Source organism: Solanum stenotomum, chromosome 6, assembly GCF_019186545.1.
Source record: "Solanum stenotomum isolate F172 chromosome 6, ASM1918654v1, whole genome shotgun sequence".
NCBI classification, from domain to species: domain Eukaryota; kingdom Viridiplantae; phylum Streptophyta; class Magnoliopsida; order Solanales; family Solanaceae; genus Solanum; species Solanum stenotomum.
In genome coordinates, this window is record NC_064287.1 from 61082657 (window position 1) to 61100278 (window position 17622).

At 38.2% G+C, this 17622-nt stretch overlaps 2 protein-coding genes across 6 annotated transcripts in view; one reads left to right on the forward strand and one right to left on the reverse strand.

The window, feature by feature from the left end:
- LOC125866664 (glycine-rich RNA-binding protein 4, mitochondrial-like) overlaps positions 1-531 on the reverse strand; it is a 469856-nt gene extending 469325 nt beyond the window's left edge. The window contains exon 1 of the mRNA XM_049546976.1: positions 521-531. The gene's annotated coding sequence lies outside the window, so the exon portion shown is untranslated. The remainder of the gene's footprint in view (positions 1-520) is intronic.
- Positions 514-17014, forward strand: LOC125866620 (uncharacterized). 5 transcript variants are annotated; one of them, XM_049546910.1, is made up of 17 exons: positions 514-917; positions 2574-2726; positions 2816-2932; positions 3243-3327; positions 3419-3527; positions 3626-3693; positions 3778-3903; positions 4014-4065; positions 4135-4309; positions 4385-4927; positions 5195-5398; positions 5518-5578; positions 7265-7378; positions 14863-14976; positions 15084-15170; positions 15795-15850; positions 16744-17014. In XM_049546910.1, exons 1-16 carry the CDS (start codon positions 817-819, stop codon positions 15819-15821), a joined length of 2136 nt encoding a protein of 711 aa, XP_049402867.1. In that variant the 5' UTR covers positions 514-816; the 3' UTR covers positions 15822-15850; positions 16744-17014. The 5 variants fall into 5 exon arrangements, with proteins under 5 accessions (XP_049402867.1, XP_049402866.1, XP_049402864.1 ...); XM_049546909.1 differs by having other exon boundaries at positions 4135-4927; XM_049546907.1 differs by having other exon boundaries at positions 4014-4927.
- The last annotated feature ends 608 nt before the right edge of the window (positions 17015-17622 follow it).

Below are 17622 nucleotides of genomic sequence, written 5' to 3' on the forward strand. Positions count from 1 at the left end.
TATATTGATAATATATACGTCAAATTAATGAATTTATTATTATAAGAGTAATAAAATGAAACTAATCAAATTGTGACCAAGATATACATGTTTTTGTCTTTTATTAATAATATATATTTTTTTCATTTCAATCTGTTTGTCTTGTTTCTCTTTTTTAAAATTTATTTGACAAAAAAAATCTTTTTTTTTTTGAAACTTTTTAAACTTGAACTTTTCTACATGAAATGTTTAAGATCACAAAATTTTAAAATATCTTATCCTTTGACACATATAATGAAATAGTCTTTAATATATATAAATTGATCAATTTAATCTTTCGACACATATAGTAAAATAGATTTTAATATATAAAACAAATGATTATTTTAGTTTTTTCGACATCACATAACCTAAATAGTCTTTAATATATGTAAAAAAAATTATTTTATTTATAAATATTAGTAATAATAATGATGCAAAATAAAAAAAATCTGTTAAATTTAAACTCTGATTTTTCTAGGTATTCCCTATTCTTCCTAACGAAACGAAAAGGGCATATCCGTCAAATATATTACTGTCCGACGCCGGAAAATCAAAATCCAAGTTACTGTACTGCTTCTTCTTCCCATTTATCCATCTCCCTTCTTCCCGTTTTGCCCCTCTGCAAGATCTCGACACCGTCGCCGTCATCTTCCCGGGAAATTCATCAAAATTTGAAAAATTCAGTCGAATCACAGTTTTTTGTTCTGTATTAATCTAAATTATCGGAGAAAAGTTGTTTGAATTTATTGAATTGACTGAAGAATTTGGGGAATGAGATTTTGTTAAGGGATAGTTATGAGATCATCTATGTCGCCGGACAATTCAAGCAGTGCTCCGTCGACGTCGAGGAGTTCTCCTCCTTCTGCGGCATCTCAAAATCTCAATTGTAAACACAGGTCTAAATCTGCAAACCCTAGTTTTTTATCTTAATTTTGCATTTTTAGTAGCTTTTCTTATTCGTAGATCTGAAATTTTAGCTTTTTGTCTCTCGTATGCCTGGAATTCAACTGTGATTTGATGAATTGATCCGAGGCTGTAGATGATGGCTTATTGTCCAAAATGTGTGTGCTTTTGGAGGATCGTAATTGCAATATTTGTATTTTTAGTTTCAACAACAATAATAACAACTACACCTCAATTCTGAGCTTGATGTGGTTGGCTATGTGAATCATGTTGCTCCATTTATATACCCCTACTAGTGCAATAGGAGTATCTAATAATGCAGATTTATTGTAGAATTTATTTACAGCTGACAAGATTTTAGAATTCCTAGTGTACATTAGAACCCAAGTAACCTCCAGGATGCTATAAAGGGAACTTTTATATCTGTGAAGTGAAATGACAGTGGAGAAAGAGGTGATCGTAAAGAGTCATCTTAGCACAACAAGGGGGAGAGGGAGGTGCTGAACTGTGACATTGGGGAAACTAGGAGCAGAGACAGTCCATTTACAGTCAACAATATTCCAGCCTAAATCAGACCAATATGTATTGAAGCATCAATCTGCACTGCAGCAATATAGAAGAAGATATTGGCCCATTGAAGGTGAAGAGCCTGTATGATGTATGATTGGCCAATGAATATAGAGAACTAAAGCACCCACAAAAGTGGCATATTTTAGCTAGCTGAGAATTTTAGGAGCATGCTCAACACATGATAATTTGTGTAAAAGAGGTATTGCATCGTGCAATAGATGTTATTTTGTTTCTGCACTGTTTATTTGCGAGAGAATCTAGGACTCTTTCTGGTATATATTTGGGATGCTTAGAAAACTAAAGGAAGCACTTGTAAGCTGGGGTAAATGGAGAGTTGGGAAAACCATCAAAACACTTGGAAGATGATCCCCATTATGTATTATTTGGAGTATTTGAAATCAAACGTGTTTCGATGGAATTGCAACTCCAGTTCATGTTTTAAATTCCAGATGTCTACTCAATCTTTTTGTTTGGTATAATCACTAGAATGCAAACAATTCTGTTCTATTTGTTGATTTTGGAAGTTACTTGAATTTAGATAGGAGTCATAGGAAGCAGAGAAGCTAACAACTCTTTGTACCCTGATTTGCATCCACTGGATATTTATTGAATGAAATTCCATTTACCTGATAAAAAAAGATGGGCGTCCAGCCATATGTCTGTCCAAAAGAGGGACCAATTAATCGGTTATGTGTTGTTGGGACCTGCGAAGTAGCAGTTTTCAGTTGCCAAACATATGTAGTTTCTGGCCACACCGGAATCTGATACTCCCTCCCTCCCAATTTATGCGGCGCTTTTTGACTGAGCTCAAAATTTTAGAAAGAAATGAAGACTTTTGAAACTTGTGGCCTAAAACAAAGTCATATACATTTGTACGGTTATAAATCATATCATTAAGTTCAATTTAACACAAAGATTTCTGTAGTAGGAATGTATAATAATAATTAAGAATGGTTCCAATATTAGTATCTTAGAATAAATAACTAAATATTTAGCCAAGTAAATTTTGTGAGCATATGGAATGAAAATAGATGGCTTTTATCTGTTGCTGATGTGGTTTATTTTTCTACCTGCTACAGTAATGTCTTTCATCTGTTAACAAGGAGGGAGGTAGCTCCTCGAACTAAACGCGCTTCCAGAAAGTTTTGGGGTGAGAATACAAAATGTACTCTTGACTCCTATGGGTTGAAACGCGGAGTGGGAAGTGATGCTAGACAAGGACTAATATCGTGGTAACTTCATTATCTCTTTTTTTTCCTGTAAAGTCTGATAGAATCTGCTCCATCCTTTTTTCTCCATCTGTCTCATTTAATGATTGCAGGGTAGAGGCAGAGTCGTTGCAACATTTATCAGCCAAGTATTGCTCACTGTTGCCTCCTCCAAGGTCTACCATTGCAGCAGCATTCAGTCCTGATGGGAGGACACTTGCTTCTACGCAGTCAGTCTCTCTTCGATTACATAGACATGTATAATCTGTGCTATATTATGCTAGTTTTGTATCTATCTGTTCAATTTGATCGTAGTTATCTTAATTGTCTAGCGCTCCCATCTTGCAAACTACCTATTCATTAACCATAGTCCATATGGATGTATGCGCAAAATTGTGATGTAGTCATTTGTGAATTCTCCCTCCTTATTGATAAAGTAAGAATGTAAGATAGTCTGGCAAAAATTTTACTTGTATTGGTTGGGACTAATCTCAGCCACTTTACTTTTTTAAGTTTACTGACATATTCCCGTGGCGGCAGTGGAGATCACACAGTGAAAATAATTGACTGTCAAACTGGGAAATGCTTAAAGGTTATGAGTGGACACCGCAGGACACCTTGGGTGGTGAGACCATATTTTTTAATTTTTTTTTGCAGAATGTTTTGGAATATCACCTTTCTTCCTGGATATCTTACATCCTGGTTAACATCTGTAGGTTCGTTTCCATCCGTTGTACCCTGAAATACTTGCAAGTGGAAGTTTGGACCATGAAGTTCGGTTGTGGGATGCAAAAACTGCAGAGTGTATAGGATCGCGTGATTTTTGTAATGACCTGTAGCATCTCAGTAGTTTAAAGAAAAAACTGTGCACGCTTTACTCTTTTTCTTTTGACTGTAACTGGTGAAACATTCATCTCCTACAGATCGTCCCATTGCATCCATTGCATTCCATGCCCAGGGGGAAGTTCTGGCTGTTGCTTCAGGCCACAAGGTAAAAATTTAAACTCAAACACTCTCTTGGGTGATTTACATTTCATGTTCTGGTAGTGGGTGCTGATTTTGAAATCTATGACAGCTTTACATATGGCACTATAACAGAAGAGGAGAGGCTTCTTCACCAGCAATCATACTGAAGACACGGCGTTCTCTTCGTGCTGTCCATTTCCACCCACATGGTGCCCCGTTTCTTTTAACAGCTGAGGTATCACTATTATTTTTTGGTGACCTGAGGTGTGAATTGTAATTGTTTTAGATGCCATCAACCCTTTATTTTGTAGGTGTTTAACATGCCGTCAACCCATTATTTTGTAGGTCAACGATCTGGACTCATCAGATTCCTCAATCACTCGTGCGACCTCTCCGGGTAACTTGCAGTATCCTCCTCCTACTGTGTATTTGACTGATGCTCATTCCACTTATCAATCTGCTTCAGCAAATGAACTGCCTATCATGTCTCAACCATTCCTGATCTGGCCGTCAATTGCAAGAGGTGATCCTAGAATGCCCATGCAGCAGAGTGATACAGATGTGGGATCTGATAGTATACAGCAGAGAGCAGACACTTCGTCATCTGTCCGTCTTCTTACATATTCAACTCCGTCCGGCCAGTATGAACTTTTATTGTCGCCTATTGAGCAAAGTGCATCTCCTACTCAAGAAGCTCATACTAGTTCTTCTGTCAGGGAAAACGAAACAGGTAATCAACCTTTAGTTGATCCCATGGAGACTGATGGGCAGCCAGAAGAGAGAAACAATCAGTTTTTCCCTTTTAGTGACCCGGCATACTGGGAATTGCCTTTTTTGCAAGGATGGTTGATTGGTCGAAGCCAAGCTACTCGTTCAGAGCTTAGTGGTGCTACCATCAATCCATCAACTTATGGTGAACTGGAAAATCCTTCTTCTGTTCCCTTGGTAATTTCAAGCAATAGTCATCCAAGGTCCGGAAGATCTGGTTCTCGGCACCGTTCTTCTCGCTCTCGGGTGATCCCTGTTGCTGGAGCTGGTGATGGCGCTGCTCCCGTTAATGTTATGCATGATGAGAGTGATTCACAAATTTCTATTGGTCGCATCCAGTCAGAGATAGCTACTTCACTTGCAGCAGCAGCGGCTGCTGAATTACCTTGCACTGTGAAACTCAGAATATGGCCTTATGATATTAAGGTTCCATGTGCAGCCCTTGATGCTGAAAGATGTCGCTTAATAATACCTCATGCCGTACTTTGCAGGTGGGAATGATATGTACTGTTTCAAATCCGTGGCTTGACAACCTATATGGATAAGCTTTTAAAATACACTGGGATATTAAGCTGTCATGAAGAATCATCTTGAACCTAATATTTCTATTTGAGTAGTTGATTACTAGCCTCTTAGCCCTATACTCCGGAAATTTTTCATGTATTAATTTGACAGTTCCTAATTTGTGTGTCAGAATGAAAATAGATATGTTGTTAGATGAACTTTTCTGAATGCTTACATTGAGGTATTATTTTCAGTGAAATGGGAGCCCATTTTTCACCATGTGGGAGATTTTTAGCAGCTTGTGTTGCATGTATTCTGCCGAACTTGGACTCTGATCCTGGTTTTCATGGTCATCTTCATCACGATACTATGGCAGCTGCGACTTCTCCAACCAGACATCCAGTTGCTGCCCACCAGGTTATGTATGAGCTACGGATATATTCCCTGGAGGAGGAAACGTAATTACCGAATCACAATAGCTTATATTGTGCTTTCTTTTCTGTCTAATTTCTCCCCCATTCGTTATTTCTAATCCTGTTATGATTGTTGGTTACTTGATACTCTTTGTCATGTGTAGGTTTGGTTCCGTGCTTGCAGCTCGAGCAATTAGAGCTGCTCATTGTTTAACTTCAATTCAGGTAATTACTCATTTAGGTTCATGGATTTGTTTTATCAAACTTGTTTTCTGATAGAAAAAGAGCAGTTCTACATGGAATTAAACTCTGGATCTTTTTCTTTCTTTTTGCCTTTTCTTTTACTAAGGATATAAAACTCTAGATCTAATAGTTTTTGTTTTAAAACTCACAGAAATGGAAAATAATTATATCTATATGAAAGAGAGAAGTACAGGAAAGGGTTTGGGAAGGGTAGGATGTATGCAAACCTTATTCCTACCTTTGTGGGGCTAGGGATGTTGTTTTCGATAGACCCTCGTCTCAAAAGAGAAGTTATCAAAGCAGGGTAGCAAGAAAATATGACATCAAATTATTTTAGCAAGGTACAAGGCAAATGAAGTAAAAAATAGCAATACGCATTGGAGAATAAGAAACTACGCGACTACAAATACTACTACCAATAAGAAAGAGAGGAGATGAGGCTAGCCCCTTCTGTCCCACATAAAGTGCAACAACACTCAGCTACCTACTAACCTTTTACCCTAATCCTTGACCTCCATGCCTTTCTAAGATCATGTCCTCAGTAAGCTGAAGTTGTGTCCTGTCTAATCACTTCCCCCAGTTCATCTTTGACCTACCTCTACCTCCCAACTCCTGCTATTGCCAACCTTTCACACCTCCTTACTGGCACATCCCACACACCTTCTCTTCACATGTCTAAACCATCTCAGCTTCACTTCCCTCATCTTGTCTGCCACGGAAGTCACTCCCACCTTGCTCCTCATAACTTCGTTCCTACTCTTATCTCTCCTAGTTTGTCTGCACATCCATAGCATCCTCATCGCTGCTACATTCATCTTTTGAATGTGGGCGTTCTTGACTAGCCAGCACACTGCCCCATACATCATTGTTGGTCTAACCACTATTCTATAGAAATAATTTCATTAAATGAGAGGGCAAAAACATGCCCGTATACAAGAAGTATACCAAAACATTAGAAAGCCTTACAAAAAGACACAACTTTTTATGAACAATACCCAATGATTTATACAAGTAGGAACCTCATGGTGCACAGGGAAAAGAGGATATTCCTCAAATGTACAAAATCTTTCTTCACTCTGTCGAAAGCTCTCCTATTTCTCTCTTTCCATATGATCCACATAATTTCTAAGGGTGCAATGCCCCAAGCTCTGCGTCTCCTCCTCCTTAATTCCCAGCTATACCATGTTTTTTTCACAGTGCACGCCTTTACCTACCCAATACGAAACCATCTCAGAATATCCCACCATAAGCAACACGTTATCCGACAATGCAAAGTAAATATTCACATCTCCCAACTCTTTACACATAAAGCACAAACTAACACAATTGATTGGCCTCTTTCTCAACTTTTTTTGCTGTTAGGATCACCCCCTCGTAGTGAAGAAACATACCTTTCTCGGAACTAATAAGCTTCTCGTAATAAGACTTTACGGAAAAGACGCATTCGCCCCCACCCCTCATCTCCCTACATCATTACAATATACCTTTCATAAGTTGCTTATTTCTTATTTTTGTAAAATTAGTCAATCATAGACAACATTACTTATCCAGAAGGAAAAAGAGACTCAAATATTGATACATAATAGTAAAACTTGTTTTTCTTGGACTATGCTCTGTTGCTTACCGATCTGAGACATTGATGGGGCTCCTCATCTTTTGTAATTGCAGTTTTCTCCAACTTCAGAGCATCTGTTACTTGCTTATGGGCGTCGCCATAGTTCACTACTGAAAAGTGTTGTGATTGATGGAGACACAACTATACCCATTTACACGATTCTTGAGGTGAGAAACATCTTATGTTCGGGCTTAAGCAATTATTGAGTGTATTACTACTTTCATAGGTCTTTATAGTTGCATAACTTGCATTATGTAAACACTTGCTAATGCTTGTTTCAGTTTATGATACATAATTTTTGCTTTGGTCTAAAATGTTAATGTACTAATTGTCATATTTTCAGTAGCCTATAGACATTTCGAGAAATTAACTTTAAACCATGACCTGGTGTTTTCTCAGATAGTGAGATCAGTGAGATACAGTGATATTATTTCTATCTACTGATCAACAAAAAACATGAGAGTAGCTTTACAGATCTTCATACATTTATGAAAGATAGAAACCTTAACTAGATCTACTTCAAGTGAAGAATGTTGTGAGGAATATTATGGTTAGAGAAGTAGGTCTCCAGATGATATCCATGTAAAGGCTGAAAGTAGCTTGAAGAGGTTAGAGTTGTATTGTCTAACTAAGCTTTTAAATTTTTATTTTTTTTGAGAAAGGTAACATTTACTTCTACATATCCACAGGTATACTACATCAAAGTGTAGTCCCCCTCCAAAAAGTTATACTTACATTAGTCCTAAGATCTTCTAGTTACATCCAGTCAATGGCATTAGAAACATCTTCAGAATTTCTTATCACACCAAAAATAGTAAAAACCTAGGCAGTTTATATTTATCTTCTGAATATTGTTCTTCTTTCCTTCAAAACATCTCTATTCCTTTCCTTCCAAATTGTCCACCACTTTTTCCAGCATTTCCATCACTATTCCAGCATTTTAGAAATTCTGTGATTCTCCCTGGTTGTGTCCACTTGATCTTCCTCTTGTGGATGAACATCTGCCATAATTGATCCGTCCATTTGCAGTGTAAAAGTGATGGTTGACTGGCTCCACCTGTTGTTCGCATAGATAGCATCTAGAGCAAAGGTTGTGTTTCCTCTTGTTCAAGTTTTCATGTGTCAAGACTTCCTCCTTTGCCAAAAGCCATGTGAAATAATCCACCTTGATAGGATTTTTGTTCTCCAGATCATCCTCCAGGGCCATCGTGCTTGCTGCTCTTCAATAGGCCTCAGTTCTCGATATGCAGATCTTACAGGGAACTCTCCCTTTCTCTCCCCTTCCCATATTAGTCTATCTTCCTCTTCTGTTAGATTGGTTGCCATAGTCATTGTGTCATGAAATCTTGCTATGAATGTCATTTCCCAGTCATTTAAGTTTCTTCTCATATGTAGGTTCCACCCTTGTCCTGTCCATAAGTCTGCCCCTGATGCTTCATGTGCTTGACTTTTAGACTCTATAGCTCAGGGAATGCTTGTTTGAGTGTCTCCTGTCCGCACCAGATGTCATTCCAGAAGGCCACTTTTTCTCCATTACCAGCCTTACAGTTTATTCTGTCCTTGACTCCAGAAGCCATGAGTTCTTGATTGATCTCCATACACTACAATCATAAGGGTTGGTCACCACCTCTGTCATCCACTTGTCCTCCATGCCATATTTTGCTGTTATTACTTCCTTCCATAGAGATACTTCTGGTGAGGCAAATTTTCATAACCATTTCATCAACAAACTCTTATTCTGCGTACTCAGATCTCTGATGTTGAGTTCACCCCCCTCTCTTGCTAACTAGCAACTCCTTTATCTTCACTGCCTTTCCATAGAAAGTTCCTCCTAATTGCATCTAACCTCTTGGTTACTTTAGTGGTATAGGGAATAGTGACATCATGTATGATGGCAAGGCATCCAGGACATTGTTAACTAGAGTTAGGACATTGTTAACTAGAGTTAGTCTGTCACCAGAGGATAGATATTGACACTTCCAGTTCACAAGCTTCCTTTCACATTTTTCAATTACACCACTCCATATTCCACTTGACTTGCTCTTAGCCCCCAAAGGAATTCCCAAGTAGGTTGTTGGTAGTTCACCTACTTTCCCTCCTAGCTTGTAAACTAAGTCCTCAATATTTGGTACTATGTTTACTGGATAAATGAAACTCTTGTTCCAGTTTATGTGCAAACCTGATACAGCCTCAAAAATATTTAAAATTACTCTCGAAATCAACATGTGCTCCTTTACAGCTCCAAAAAATACTAGAGTGTCATTTGCATACTATAGATGAGTGATCTCTAGATTGTTTCTTGTCTTCTCCCCCACTTGGAAAACTCTGATCCAACCATTTGCTCTTGCAGTCTGGAGTGGAATGGGTTTCTGAACCCCTCCATGGCCAAGATAAAAAGAAAAGGAGATATGGGGTCCCCTTGACTCAGACCCCTGTTTGATGGGAAAAAATCACATGGGTTCCTGTTGACCAGAATAGAGAATTTCACTGAGCTTATGCACTTTCTGATTCACTTTAACCATCTTTGACCAAAATCCATCCTCTGCATCACCTTCATCAAAAAGTTCCAATTTAGGTGATCATATGCCCCCTGGATTCCCAACTTGCATTTTTCCTGGAATCAACACTGCATCCATGATCTGCCTGCTCTTGATAAAAAGGCCATTTGTTGCCTATTCACAAGCTTATGCATCACCTTCTTTGGTCTTTCATCCAAAAGTTTTGCAATTATCTTGTAAACTCCCCCCACTAAACTTATTGGTTTGAAGTCATTTAGTTCTTCTGCCGTATTTTCTTGGGTATCAAAGTCACAAAAGTAGCATTTATACTCTTCTCAAACTCTCCTTCCACATAGAAGTTTTGAAATGCTGCAACCATTTCTGTTTTGATGATATCCGGGCACTGTCTAAAGAAAGTCATAGAAAAGCCATCCGGGCTAGGGACTTTGTGTCCCCAGCACATGCTTTGATGCTTTCTAGAATTTCCTGAGCTTCAAAAGGGGCCATCAGTTGGTTGTTGTCATTTTCATCAATCATAGGACACTCCCTCATTTCCAACTCTGGCCTCCAATCTTCAGTTTAAGAGTATAGATTTTCATAGTACTCAGTAATCTCTCTTTGTATTTCAGCAGGTTCAGTCACTAACTACTCCTTGACTTTGATTTTATAAATAGTGTTGACTCTTCTGTGTGAGTTTGCTATCTTGTGGAAGAAACTGGTATTCCTGTCCCCTTATCTAAGCCAAACTGCCCTAGATCTCTGTCTCCATGTTGTTTCTTCATTTTGACTATTTCTTCCAACTCAGTGGTAAGAGCTAATCTGGAAACTATTTCCCCTTCCTCTAAAATTCTCTGATCCTGTATCATTTCAAGTTCTGCTAATTGGTTGAGCACAAGTTGCTTTTGTTGTTTCAGATTCCCTTGACTGGTCTTGCTCCACTCTTTCGACTTTTCTTTCAATGCCCTCAGCTTAGCTTCCAGTACAAAGTCTGGTTTTCCTTGGAAATGAAAAGACCCCCACCAACCCTTTACTGTCATTGAAGCCTTCTGTAGTCGGCCACCAATTTTCGAACTTGAAATATGATTTGGTTGACCCCCATTCTCCACACTGTAGCATCAACGGGGAATGGTCATAGATAATTCTCTGTAGAATAGACTGCTTGATATTCCTGAATCTTGTATCCCAATCTTCAGAGATCATGAACATGTCTGGTCTTGCTGATGTGGAATGTCTGTCACCTTTCCTCCATGTGAATTCTCCCGCTGCTAAGTCTAAGTCCATTAATTCCATGTCGTTCAATGAACTCTGAAAGATCTGTCATTAATGACCTGCTGATTCTACTGCAGTTGAACTTCTCAGAAGGATATCTCACTGTATTGAAATCCCCACATAAGACCCAAGGACCTGTGAATAGACCTCTAGCTGCCCCCAATTCCCACCAAGTTTCTTCCCTTTCAACTGTCATTTGGGGCGTAGACTCCCGTTAGGTGCCATTTAAAATCCTGATTTTTGCCTGGGAAACAACATGAAACTGAGTACGCTCCCACACTACTTACTTCCCCTTCCCATATTCTTTTATCCCCCATAATTAGTATGCCTCCCCTAGTCCCACTAGCTTCTAGTTGCACATAATCTGCCCATCCACTACCCCAAATTTCTTTAATTATGTTTGCAATCTCCCCCTCCCTTTTTGTCTCTTGAAAACACACAACATCTGCTTTCCAGATTCTTAACATGTTCCTGATCATACACCTTTTCTTCCCATAATTCAGTCCCTCACATTCTAGGATACAATGTTTAAATTCATTGATCCATGATGGCCAAATACCCCCCTATACTTCTAGAGCCATTGCTGTGAAACTTAGAATCTACTTGTAGGTTCTTTAGTTCCAATTGCCCTTTTTTCTTGCATGTTGACTGTTCACTATGTTTCCCCTTGGCTTTCTTGCTTATTACTGTCAATCTTCATCAATAATTCCCTCGCCCTATCCTCACATCCTTTGAGATTAACCCCAAATTCCGAGCTCAGTTTGATTATATTTTGTTGTATCCATTCTGAGGTGCTCAGTGTGTTGTTGTCTTCCTCTGGGAATTGGATACCCAGTGGGATACCATCCTCTGCTCCTCCATTTGTATTCTCCTCTGCCAATGGTTGTACCATTATCGCTGTACTTTTCTCCCCCAATTCTTCCTTATTTTTTCCAGGCATGTCTACCATATGTCTCACAATTTCCAGTTCCCCATTGTCCCTATTCCCAGGCGTAATCTGACTTTGAGCTTTATTTTCCTTCGTTTGATTTGCTGATATCTCGATGTTAATTATGTCTTCTGATGGGATTTGTAAAGCTTGGGCTCTAGCCTTTTCCCCAGCAATTGGGTCCAAAAGAATGGGCCCAATTTCCTTTGACCTAGTTTTTGTCTGCTATACACACTATATTCTCCCCTTCTAAATCTCGGGCCCATTGCATGAGAGACTCCTCACTCGAAGACCCCACGTGGCCATCCACCTTTTCCGCTGGTAGTACCTCCTTTATCATCTGCAAAAGCTGATCTTGGGTATTGACCGCTGGGTATTTTCCCTTCTCCTCTCTCCTTTCCTCTGAAAATTTCACGGTGACCGGAGCTTCACACCATACCGGGATGGTGTAAGTGAAACTATCGCAGGTTATTTATACTTCTCTGGGAATCTGTTCGCTGTCGTCTTGTACTTTTATTCTAGCCCAATGAAGATGATTTTTGAGAAAGGTCTCCTCTGTCTCGATATAGCCTCCACATAGGTTACCGATCTCTTTAAAAACCTTCTGCGACCATATATTCATAGGTAAACCTAGCAGTCTGATCCATACCCTATCTCTCCTTACCTCTGGTGGCCAGGAGCCAGTTGTTGGTTTCCACCATTCAAGCTCCGATTTCATTTTCTTCCAGATCCATTGGCCTGTTAAGACATGCTCTGCTGCTAGTCTTGATGGTAGTTCAAACATAAAATGCCCGTCATTCATGGGATACACTTTGACTTCTATCGCCGATTTCTAGGAGTTACAGGCCCATCTTCTTACATCATTCAAGTTAGGGTTTTCGTTTGTATGGCACTAGAATTTCCCTACTATGCATCTGTTCAAGAGGTCCTTTTCTAATTGCGATTTGCCCCCTGTGATCCTTACTCTGTTTGCTGTGCTCTGTATCTCTGCCCTCTCCGTTTCCTCCGTCACCCATCTGTCACGGAAGAAAGCTTCTTTGTAGGACCTGTGGAGTTGTTTGTTGTCCTTTACTGCTATCCCCTGTGTTTTGTCTGGTTCATAAATAAACCCAGCAATCTTGTGAGCTATATTCCCCCAACCTCCTTTGAATGTAGATTCCGGAGTAATTATGACTGATTTGTTTTAACCTTGTAATGCTATAAAACTGATGTATCTCCCACTCTCATTGTATTTGAGAGTGCAATAGAACTCTGCAAAGTGGTCCTTCATGTTCCACCTTTTAACTGTCCTCTCTGCACTTTGGAGTCTTCAATTCTGCAACTAACCATTTCAGGACTTTAATGCTAATTTTCACTCTTTTCATCTGATGTCGGCTGTGTTCCATCCATTCAAACCACCTCCCAACTTTGTCTTTACATCTCGTAATGTCGTAGGACTTGAAACCTGCGTTATAAAAGATGCTATCCTCCCCTATTGGATGTGTTCCGGCGAGCTTGCCGGATCCACCCATCTGAAACCTAAATTTAAAACACTTAAAACTAAAAATTGACAAACCTCGATATCTGTGCTGAAGCTTTTTTTTTTTGTTTTAGTGCTTTTTAGATAAAGACAAAGCATCCAAATATTCTAAATTTTATTTTGAGGAGTAGAAAGAAACCAAATGAGTGGAGAAAGAGTGATATGAAAAAATGAGGAAGGTGTTCAAAGTTGTACACACTGTTCTGGTATTCAATTTCTGGACTATCGATAAATTTTTTTGAAAGGAATGACGGTGCATAGAATTAGGGACACATTAATAGTGACAGAACTAATTTGGATTTATATGTGTGGGTGATACCAAGAGTTACACTTGGAGGGTTGGAGTGTTGGAACAAATACAACATTCGCTCAGAACAAAAAGAAAGATGGAAGCCCAGCTTGCATTTGGTGGACAGTTTGGAAAGAGAGAAATCAAAGGTGTTCTGAATACAATACTAGCTCTATCCAGAAACTGAAGATGAAGTGTTTAGCCCTTCTCCATTTTCGGTGTAAACGTGAATGAATATATGGAAGATATAAAAACTTTTGTTAATGTTCTAGGATCTCTATAAGTAGTTTTTAGTTTAGAATATCTTCATATATTCCCTTTTGTGATTATGGATAGCTGCAGTTTTATGTTGTAGCAAATCGTTATAAAAAACATTTGTTACCTTCTCAAAATGACGACAATATGACGACTCAATATGCTATTACAAGACGAGGCAGACCTAAAATTACTTGGAGGAAAGTTGTAGACTTATAATTTCTCTTAATTAAATATGATTCTGATTTAGAACATAACACAATGGAATCAAATGATCCATTCATGCTATTCCAACTAGTTGTATGATGTTTAGTTGTTCTTTTTAAATTTAACCTAGTAGCAAGCTTCGTAGACTAGTTAGAGACTTGTGTGTCAGTATAGAGATAAGCATGAGGTTTAGAAAAACACCTATTTCACCGAGAAGAAACACTCTTGAGTTCTGGTATAAAATGTGTCCAACTAGTTGATTGATTTATTGATCAAATGTGCCCCAACAAAAGTTTGGCATTGATTCTAGTTGATTGATTAAGTAACCACTAACAAGGTAACCATAAACAACTTGTGTAATGCTAATCAGCCTTTCTTTCTTGCTCTTTTGAGTAAGCATTTCTGGAACTTCATTAGACATCTGCTTCAAGAGGTAAGTCAAATACAACTTGCGTCACGCAAATAAAATAAGCCTTTATAGGTGAAAGCTGAGGCCTGAGAAGTGAAGAAAAACCTCAGAAGAGGAAGGAACACTGTGACACTTCAGTTAAATAGCGGCAACATACATATTAAGTTTATCTCTTGAAATTGGATGCCTATGTCCTGGCAGCCGTAGGGGAAATTTTTCCTCTTTCTTCTGCATTTTCTGTTTTCTGTATGTCCTAAGTTGTACGTTTCTGAATCAGGTCTATAGAGTTTCTGATATGGAACTTGTGAGAGTTCTTCCCAGCACGGAGGATGAGGTCAATGTCGCTTGTTTCCATCCTTCGGTTGGTGGTGGCCTTGTCTATGGAACCAAGGTAACCAATATAAACTTTTTATGAGCTTTTATGTTTCTTCTTCCTAAAGATAAATATATTCTCATTTTAAAAAGCTCATCATGATTTATTTTCCTCTAATTTTGCAGGAAGGGAAGTTAAGGATTCTCCAATATGACAAGTCGAATAGCCTGGGTCGCACAATATCCTGTTCTCCTGTCGAGAACATGCTCGAGGTATAATAAGGGCTGAATTGAATTTGTAATTACTTCTTCTGAATTCGCTGTTATTAGTCATGATTTTAGAGTTGTGGCTTTTTTACCAGCAATTGCCTTTTTAGGCAGTGATGGTCATTTGATATATCAAGCTTTGTTTTTAGATTGTCTAGAATAAGATATAATTGCCAATTTACTACTTTCCTCTATCCAATATGTCACACTTTCCTTTTTAGTGTGCCCCAAAACAAATGACACTTTTCTATATTTAGCAATAATTTAATTTAAACTTTCTAATTTTCAATGACCATGATTTTTACAGCTTCAAAAAAAATTATGACATGTTTTAGACAAGGTTCAAGAGTCTCTTTTTTTCCCCTTAAACTCCGTGGCACAGTCGCATAAATTGGGGCAGAGGGAATAATAAAAAGGCAAAGTCCCTCATCAGTGGTCCTCAAGCAATAGAAGTTGGCTCCACCATCACCTTCCCCTATGAGCCATGAGAAAATAAGCCAAAGCCATTGATATTCTCATATGTAAACAACTTTAACTGAGTTGACAATGAATTTGAAGTGAGTTTTTTAGTTTTAATCTGAGATAACTTACATCTGTTACTCACATCAGTATCTTGTAAATTGAATGCAGGTCCCAACATATGCTTTAGAAGGCTAGTAACTTGTGATGATAAGAAAAGGTGATAGGTATATTCCATTTGGCAACTAATTTTTCTGTCGTATTTTCCTGCATCAGTTCTTCGATAATTTCTCTTTTGAGCCGAGGTTCTAGCGGAAACAACCTCCCTCCCCCACAAAGGTAGGGGTAAGACCTGCGTACATCCTACCCTCCTCAAACCCTACTTGTGGGATTACACTAGGTATGTTGTTTATTGGTGGATGTTGGGATAGTGGCACTCGCTTCTTTCCTGCAAGTCCTATTTCTTTTGTGAATGGAAAAATTCAATAGGCGCTTTAATTCAAACTTTGTTACCAGTTGCTGGTTTGAAGTGGGAAATGTTTGCAGTCTGCATCATTACTATCCTTTAGAGTACTACTGGATGGTGTTTTTGCCATGTTCTTTCGTATTGCCATTGGGTGGGGATTGGGGTTAATGAGTATGCATGAAGATGAGTTTCTATTGCTGATGAAATGCAGATAAAATGTGACAATGTCACTATGAACTGGAAGAAAATCAATTTCAACAATAAATGCAGTTATATTTGAAGGTCATGCTATAATGATATGAATCACTTTTAACAATGTTTAAGTTTACCTATCATCTCTGCCAAAGTTTGAAGCACTCAATGGCTTTTTAATTGGGGTGGTTAAAGTGCACTCAAAGGAATCATCACTTCGCGTGGCTAAGTTAATTGAAATGCCATGAAGATTCATCTTATTCTGCATTTATTCACTTTATTCCAGACTGCTGCTGTTGGATTTGATGAATTGCTTCCTCGAGAATAGTGTCTTGTGCCTCATTGTCAGTGAAGGATTGTGCCTTTGTTTTTGTTTTTTGTTTTTTCAATCTTAAAGTACTTTAGAGTTCCTAGACTTATTGTTGGTATTTTGAGATTCTACTGATGAGTATTACTATCCAGGGTCTCGTATCAATATACTAGTCCGCTATGGCTAGCGGCTGCAAAGATGAGTGCTTTTGCTGAGGACCTTGAAACCTTGAAACCTTGAAACTTAATGCAGTACAGCTACAGCAGTATGTGGAAGAGGTTTATACTTGAGCTTGTCTAACCTATAGTCACTACAGATTTAAGACTAATGGCACTTTCAGGGACTGAAAGATTCACAGAGCGTCTCGCTTGGACTACTACCCATGTGACTGCACGAGTGCTCTAGAGTTCTGTTTGATGGAAGGTAAGTGCTGGCGGGAATCGAGGGACTGTTTCTACAAATTTTCCTGCAGATGACTTCAAATGTACTATAGGAGTTTGATTTTGATTTATTGGATTTCTTTCAGAAGAAAAAAAATGGAAGAGAAAGATCCCAAACACATATTTGAGTCTTGAAATGCAGTAGTAATTTCTATGATTTTCTTTAAACGAAGGCTTTCTAATATATGGTTAATTTCAGTTACCCTTGCTGAATTGACAACACTAGGGGTGTTTGAATGACCACTTTCTTGTATGAAGAAGTGATCTCCAAAATCTGTAAATGTATTCATTGCATTAGGATACGGATGGTCCAACAAAATTTTGGGTCAAAAACATTTATAAATATTCATAGACTAATACACATAATAAATTGAAATAAATTTTGAATTCCTGTTTCGTCATGCCAAAATGCTAAAACAAATGGCGTGGATAATAGAAGCTATGAATATCATATTTACTAAATCATTATGGATGGTCATATAAAATTTGGGATAAAAGAGTTTTGGTTAGTCATATTTCTAAAAATTTATCGATTAATATACATAAAAAATTGAAAAAAAATCTTGAATTTCTATTTCATAATATCCATAG

Excerpts from the sequence above, each read along its gene's own strand:
- LOC125866620 (XM_049546907.1), top strand. The coding sequence starts at position 817 with ATGAGATCATCTATGTCGCCGGACAATTCAAGCAGTGCTCCGTCGACG. Across the intron at positions 918-2,573 it reads AATCTCAATTGTAAACACAG|TAATGTCTTTCATCTGTTAA; the intron begins GTCTAAATCTGC and ends TACCTGCTACAG. Across the intron at positions 3,328-3,418 it reads ACCGCAGGACACCTTGGGTG|GTTCGTTTCCATCCGTTGTA; the intron begins GTGAGACCATAT and ends TAACATCTGTAG.